This window comes from Penaeus vannamei, chromosome 4 (assembly GCF_042767895.1).
Source record: "Penaeus vannamei isolate JL-2024 chromosome 4, ASM4276789v1, whole genome shotgun sequence".
NCBI classification, from domain to species: domain Eukaryota; kingdom Metazoa; phylum Arthropoda; class Malacostraca; order Decapoda; family Penaeidae; genus Penaeus; species Penaeus vannamei.
In genome coordinates, this window is record NC_091552.1 from 2,091,773 (window position 1) to 2,099,272 (window position 7,500).

The 7,500-nt window shown below is 33.7% G+C and overlaps 4 protein-coding genes across 4 annotated transcripts in view; all 4 read right to left on the reverse strand.

Annotated features, from left to right (window-relative positions):
• LOC138861146 (pro-resilin-like) overlaps positions 1 to 593 on the reverse strand; it is a 904-nt gene extending 311 nt beyond the window's left edge. Inside the window, exons 1-3 of the mRNA XM_070120013.1 lie at positions 564 to 593; positions 138 to 239; positions 1 to 24 (exon numbers count right to left, since the gene is read on the reverse strand). The exon at positions 1 to 24 is cut by the window's left edge and continues 311 nt beyond it. Coding sequence (XP_069976114.1) covers positions 1 to 24; positions 138 to 239; positions 564 to 575 — 138 coding nt within the window. The 5' untranslated portion in view covers positions 576 to 593. The remainder of the gene's footprint in view (positions 25 to 137; positions 240 to 563) is intronic.
• The window catches only part of LOC113800152 (cuticle protein 7-like), a 48,388-nt gene that overhangs the window by 31,972 nt on the left and 8,916 nt on the right, over positions 1 to 7,500 (reverse strand). The gene's annotated exons all lie outside the window — the stretch shown is intronic.
• On the reverse strand, positions 2,537 to 3,483 carry LOC113808432 (pro-resilin-like). Its single transcript, XM_070119986.1, has 3 exons — positions 3,394 to 3,483; positions 2,964 to 3,065; positions 2,537 to 2,871 (listed from the first exon to the last, which is right to left on the reverse strand). Exons 1-3 carry the CDS (start codon positions 3,403 to 3,405, stop codon positions 2,611 to 2,613), a joined length of 375 nt encoding a protein of 124 aa, XP_069976087.1. The 5' UTR covers positions 3,406 to 3,483; the 3' UTR covers positions 2,537 to 2,610.
• LOC113808403 (pro-resilin) lies at positions 5,640 to 6,559 on the reverse strand. The gene is made up of 3 exons (XM_027359815.2): positions 6,523 to 6,559; positions 6,086 to 6,187; positions 5,640 to 5,972 (listed from the first exon to the last, which is right to left on the reverse strand). Exons 1-3 carry the CDS (start codon positions 6,532 to 6,534, stop codon positions 5,712 to 5,714), a joined length of 375 nt encoding a protein of 124 aa, XP_027215616.2. The 5' UTR covers positions 6,535 to 6,559; the 3' UTR covers positions 5,640 to 5,711.

A 7,500-nucleotide genomic window follows, 5' to 3' on the forward strand; every position in this document is an offset into this window, starting at 1 on the left:
GTTGAAGTCGTACTGTGCTGGCCCCTGAAAAAAGTTCATATTACCTTAGCTTTTAAAATACTCTGCACGTAAATGTTATTACGGTGCAATTGCGTAAATCTGTTTATTTTTTTAAACATGTTTATAAGAAATCCTACCGAGGGAGCTGGTGCAGGGGCGTGGTAGGATGGGGCAGGAGGGCTGTATCTTGGGCCAGATTCAGCAAGAGCGCCCACCAACAAGGCGAAGAAGGCGACGGTCTGCAAATTTCCACATAGTATATATCATCATTTAGGAAAATTATCATATGTAACTGCTATATGCCTTATTGTACTTTCTATCCATCAGAAGTCTCTTGCTTATGATAAAGAAATTTATTAATAATTTCATCATAAGCACTTCATATTGATCATTATTATCAATATCTTTATCGTTACTATTGTTTGTATTACTATTGCTATTACTTCAACTGAATTGATCTATCACCTCTTCATTATTTTTTTTTTTTTCTACACAGATATAACTATGAGTCTAATCAGTTTATACTGAATACCCTCTTCTTGACTTTCTCCCAAGAACCTTACCCTGAGAGTCATCTCGGTGGCAGCGAAGGTGAATGAGACTGATGTTCCTCAGTGGGTGCTTGGGGTCTTTATACTGTGCGCTAAGCTCCGCCCACTGCTTGCTTGAGACCAACGACACTCAATTATTAATTTTTTGTTTCTTGCTACTTATTCTTTATCATATTCGGTCATAATTAAAATACTGATTTCGTATCCCTCTCTCTCCATTCTTCATGTTTATAGATAGATGTTTGTGTGTATCTCTCTCTCTCTCTCTCTCTCTCTCTCTCTCTCTCTCTCTCTCTCTCTCTCTATATACATATATATTTATACATATATATATATATGTATATAGTCGTTATATATATATATATGTATATATATATACATATACATATATATATATATGTATATATATATAGACGTTATATATATATATATATATATATATATATATATATATATATATATATATATATATATATATATAGTGTGTGTGTGTGTGTGTGTGTATGTGTGTTAAGTAGTCCAGATCTTTCAGTACAGTAGGCTTTTATAGAAAGTTCATTCCCAACTTCTCAGATATTGCTGCTCCTCTAAATGATATGCTTAAACAGATAAGTAGTAATAAACTTAAATGGAGACTACTCCAGAATGATAGCTTTCTAAATCTAAAAGCAGAACTCTCTAATAATCCTGTACTTTGCTTGCCTGACTAAAAGAAGACATTTCACTTAAGACCTGATGCTTCTGATAATGGTTTAGGTGCTGTACTCCTCCAAGATGTTAATGGCATGAAGATGCCCATTGCTTATGCCAGCCGTAAATTATTAGAAAGAGAGATAAATTATGCAACCTTAGAAAAAGAATATCTTGCCATTATCTGGGCAATGGATACAATTAAGAACTACTTGCCTGGTAAAGATTTTGTCTTGCAGACAGATCAGCAACCATTAACGTACCTGAGGAATATAAAGAACTCTAATGGCAGAATAATGCGTTGGTCTCTCATCCTTCAGTGTTACTCATACAGAATTTAGTATATCAAAGGCAACGATGATATTGGCGCTGATATACTTAGTCGTTTTCCTGTATAGATATGTAAATGTCATGTTGTCATTGCTACTTTGCATAATAAAATCTATAATTTAACTTCGTAAAGGGGAATTGTAAATGATTTCGGTAGAATGAACAACATCTTCGGAACATCATGTATTTTTGTTGTGTATATGTATGATTCAAAGCGAATTGTAATGGCGATCCGAAAAAGTATCTCCCATGTTTTTGTACATGCGCGGTGGTAGACTGTTACTACAATCCTTCGCGGGGGGTAGTATGCCCAATTTGCCCCGACTCTTGTTCGTGTGAGCATTGGTACACCTGCTCATGAGTACTTTATGGTTTCCTCGAACACCATATTTAAATAGGCTTATTTACTTTTCGTAAAGTTTGTGGGAGTGTATATAAACCTGAATCTGTTCTTATACTAGATTTTGTTACAGCCATTTTATTGATTTCGGAAATCGGCTGGTGAAGGAGTGGAAATTAGCCGAACTTGCTGCTCTCCCGATCGGCTCCTAGGAAACCACATAAGAAAAGTCTGTAAATCTTATTTTCATATGTTATGATGTACACTTGAAAGAACTTTTTCTTTGTATCTATGAATAATATGTTATACTCTCAAATACTGACATCTTCTGATCCCTCCGAGTCTAAAAAAGAAAATAAACAATTAGAAAACGAACCATGTACATACATGTTGGACAAACATATGCATGTATACTATACATATGTATGTGTGTATGTGTTTATGTGTGTGCATGTATATTTGTTGGATGCATATGTGTGTGTGTGTGTGTGTACATGTCTGCTTGCTTCTGTATCTAGTTCCATCATTATAAGTAGATATTTACCTTGTAAACAGTTTGTTTTCTCTTTTTGCTAATATCCTGTAGAATAACATAGAAATCAGAACGGGAACTGACATGAACGTGAATGATTCAAGATTCACATTTTATTTTCAAAATTGTACATAGAATTCAACATTAATCACAAACATTCGTGACAATTAACCATATGCGGGACTGGGAGCAGGCTGGTAGGATTGGGATGGCTGATGAGCAGGATACTGGGCCTCTCCCTGGTAGGCCACGTCAGCAATGAAGCCAGAATCGCCGTTGACAGTGTAGGTGACCTTCTGGAGACGACCGTCGGGGAGCTGGACGTAGTAGGTACCCTGAGTGTCGTATCCGTTTCGGCTTTCTTGGTGACCGAAGTCGTTTCCGATGTTATCTTGCACAGCATAGTTGAAGTCGTACTGTGCTGGCCCCTGGAAAAAAAAGTTCATATTCCCTTAGTCTTTCAATCACGGTGCAATCGCGGAAATCTAATTATTTTCTTAATATTTATAAGAAATCCTACCGAGGGAGCTGGTGCAGGGGCGTGGTAGGATGGGGCAGGAGGGCTGTATCTTGGGCCAGATTCAGCAAGGGCGCCCACCAACAAGGCGAAGAAAGCAACGGTCTGCAAATTTACACTTAGTATATATCATCATTTGGGAAAATTATCATATGTAACTGGTATATGCATTAGTGTATTTTTATCCATCAGAAGATTCTTGCTTATGATAAAGAAATTTATTAATGATTATCCTCATAAGCACTTAATATTGATCATAATCATCAATATCTTTATCGTTACTATTGTCTGTATTACTATTACTATTACTTCAACTGAATTTATCTATCACCTCTTCATTATTATTTTTTTTTTTCTACACAGATATAACTATGAGTCTTATCAGTTTATACTGAATGATCCTCTTGCTACTGACTTTCCCCCAGAAACTTACCCTGAGAGTCATCTCGGTGGCAGCGAAGGTGAATGAGACTGGTGTTCCTCAGTGGGTGCTTGGGGTCTTTATACTGTGCGCTAAGCTCCGCCCACTGCTTGCTTGAGACCAACGACACTCAATTATTAATTTTGTGTTTCTTGATACTTATTCTTGATCATATTCGGTCATAATTAAAATACTGATTTCGTATCCCTTTCTCTCCATTCTTCATGTTTATAGATAGATGTTTGTGTGTATATCTATATATTTATAAATATGTATACAAGCACACATGTGTGTATATATATATATATATATATATATATATATATATATATATATATATATATATATATATATATATATATATATATATACATATATATACATATATATATATATATATATATATATATATATATACACACATATATATATATATATATATATATATATATATATATATATATATATATATATATATATATATATATATATATATATATATATACATACATAACATGCATTCCTCCGTTTTTGTGTTTGTGTGTCTATGTGTACAACATATGTGTGTACTTACATATATATATATATATATATATATATATATATATATATATATATATATATATATATATATATATATATATACATATATATATAAATATATAAATATATATATATATATATATATATATATATATATATATATATATATATATATATATATATATATATATATATATATATATATAATGTGTGTGTGTGTGTGTGTTAAGGAGTCCAGATCTTTCAGTACAGTAGGCTTTTATAGGAAGTTCATTCCCAAATTCTTAGATATTGCTGCTCCTCTAAATGATTAGCTTAAAAAGTTAAGTAGCAATAAACTTAAATGGAGACTAATTCAGATAGATAGCTATCAAAATCTAAAAGAAAACCCCTCTACTAATCATGTACTTTGCTTACCTGACTGTAAGATGACATTTTACTTAAGAACTGATGCTTCTGATAATGGTTTAGGTGCTCTACTTCTCCAAGATGTTAATACCATGAAAATGCCTATTGCTTGTGCCAACCGTAAATTATTAGAAAGAGAGAAATTATGCAATCATAAAAAAAAGAATATCTTGCCATTATCTGGGCAGTGGATACAATTAGGAACTACTTGCTTGATAAAGAATTTGTCTTGCAGACAGATCAGCAACCATTAACGTACCTGAGGAATATAAAGAACTCTAATGGCTGATTAATGCGTTGGTCTCTCATCCTTCAGTGTTACTCATACAGAATTGAATATATCAAAGGCAACGATAATATTGGCGCTGATATACTTAGTCGTTTTCCTGTATATATATGTAAATGTTGATATGTTGCCATTGCTACTTTCCATAATAAAATCTAATATTTTATCCTTGTAAAGGGGAATTGTATATTATTTCCATAGAATGAACAGCATATTTAATTATCTTCTGAACATTATTCCATGTATTTTTTTTTCTTTTGTATGTATGATTAAAACGAATTGAAATGCCGATCCGAAAAAGTATCTCCCATGTTTTTGTACATGCGCGGTGCTAAGCTGTTATTACAATCCTTCCTCAATTTGCCCTGACTCTTGTTCGTGTGAGCACTGGTACACCTGCTTGTAAGTAATTTATGGCTTCCTCGAACACCATATTTAAATAGGCCTATTTACTTCTTGTAAAGTTATTGGGAGTGTATATAAACTTGAATCTATTCTTATACTAGATTTTGTTAAAGCCATTTTATTGATTTCGGAAATCGGCTGGTGAAGGAGTAGAAATTAGCCGAACTTGCTACTTTCCCGATCGGCTCCTTCTAGTAAACCACATAAGAAAAGTCTGTAAATCTTATTTTCACATGTTATGATGTACACTTGAAAGAACTTTTCTTTGTATCTATGAATAATATATGTTATACTCTCAAATACTGACATCTTCTGATCCCTCCGAGTCTAAAAAAGAAAATAAACAATTAGAAACCGAACCATGTACATACATGTTGGACAAACATATGCATGTATACTATACATATGTATGTGTGTATGTGTTTATATGTGTGGGTGTGCATGTATATTTGTTGGAGGCATATGTGTGTGTGTGTGTGTATGTCTGTTTGCTTCTGTATCTAGTACCATCATTATGAGAAACAGATATTTACCTTGTAAACAGTTTGTTTTCTCTTTTTGCTAATATCTTGTAGAATAACATAGAAATCAGAACGGGAAATGACATAAACGTGAATGATTCAAGATTCACATTTAATTTTCAAAATTGTACAAAGAATTCAACATCAATCACAAACATTCGTGACAATTAACCATATGCGGGAGTGGGAGCAGGCTGGTAGGATTGGGATGGCTGATGAGCAGGATACTGGGCCTCTCCCTGGTAGGCCACGTCAGCAATGAAGCCAGAATCGCCGTTCACGTTGTAGGTAACCTGTTGCAGACGACCGTCGGGGAGCTGGACGTAGTAGGTACCCTGAGTGTCGTATCCGTTTCGGCTTTCTTGGTGACCGAAGTCGTTTCCGATGTTATCTTGCACAGCATAGTTGAAGTCGTACTGTGCTGGCCCCTGGAAAAAAATCATATTACCGTAGCCTTTAAAATACTCTGCACATGAATGTTATCACGGTGCAATCGCGTAAATTTGTTTATTTTCTCAAACATGTTTATAAGAAATCCTACCGAGGGAGCTGGTGCAGGGGCGTGGTAGGATGGGGCAGGAGGGCTGTATCTTGGGCCAGATTCAGCAAGGGCGCCCACCAACAAGGCGAAGAAAGCAACGGTCTGCAAATTTACACTTAGTATATATCATCATTTGGGAAAATTATCCTATGAAACTGGTATATGCATCACTGTACTTTCTATCCATGAGAAGATTCTTTGCTTATGCTGAAGAAATTTATTAATAATTATCCTCAAAGGCACTTAATATTGATCATAATCATCAATATCTTTATCGTTACTATTATCTGTATAACTAATGCTATTGCTTCAACTGAATTCCGGTTGATCTATCACTTCTCCATTATTTTATTTTTTTTTTCTACACAGGTATAACTGAGTTTTATCAGTTTATACTGAATGATCCTCTTGCTATTGACTTTCCCCCAGAACCTTACCCTGGGAGTCATCTCGGTGGCAGCGAAGGTGAATGAGACTGGTGTTCTTCAGTGGGTGCTTGGGGTTTTTATACTGTGCGCTAAGCTCCGCCCACTGCTTGCTTGAGACCAACGACACTCAATTTTAATTCTGTGTTTCTTGATACTTACTCGGTTATGATTAAAATACTGACTTCGTATCCCTCTTTCTCCATTCTTCATGTTTATAGATAGATGTTTGTGTGTATATCTAAATATTTATAAATATGTATACAAGCACACATGTGAGTGTATGTATTGTGTGAATATATATATATATATATATATATATATATATATATATATATATATATATATATATATATATATATGTATGTATGTATATATATATATGTATGTATGTATGTATGTATATATACATAACATGCATTCCTCCGTTTTTATGTTTGTGTGTCTATGTGTACAACATATGTGTGCACTTAAATATATATATATATATATATATATATATATATATATATATATATATATATATATATATATATATATATAGTGTGTGTGTGTGTGTGTGTGTGTGTGTGTGTGTGTGTGTGTGTGTGTGTGTGTGTGTGTGTGTTAAGGAGTCCAGATCTTTCAGTACAGTAGGCTTTTATAGGAAGTTCATTCGCAACTTCTCAGATATTGCTGCTCCTCTAAATGATAAGCTTAATAAGTTAAGTAGCAATAAACTTAAATGAAGACTAGTCCAGATTGATAGCTTTCTAAATCTAAAAGCAAAACTATCTAATAATCATGTACTTTGCTTACCTGACTATAAGAAGACATTTTACTTAAGAACTGATGCTTCTGATAATGGTTTAGATGCTGTACTCCTCCAAGATATTAATACCATGAAAATGTCCATTCCTTATGCCATCCGAAAATTATTAGAAAGAGAGAGAAATTATGCAACCATAGAAAAATAATATCTTGCCATTATCTGGGTAATGGATACAATTA

What these genes read in the sequence shown, in the direction of transcription:
- LOC113808432 (XM_070119986.1), bottom strand. An exon ending in CCCCTGCACCAGCTCCCTCG is followed by an intron (nt 2,872 to 2,963) that starts GTAGGATTTCTT and finishes TTTTTTTTCCAG; the next exon opens with GGGCCAGCACAGTACGACTT.
- LOC113808403 (XM_027359815.2), bottom strand. An exon ending in CCCCTGCACCAGCTCCCTCG is followed by an intron (nt 5,973 to 6,085) that starts GTAGGATTTCTT and finishes ATTTTTTTCCAG; the next exon opens with GGGCCAGCACAGTACGACTT.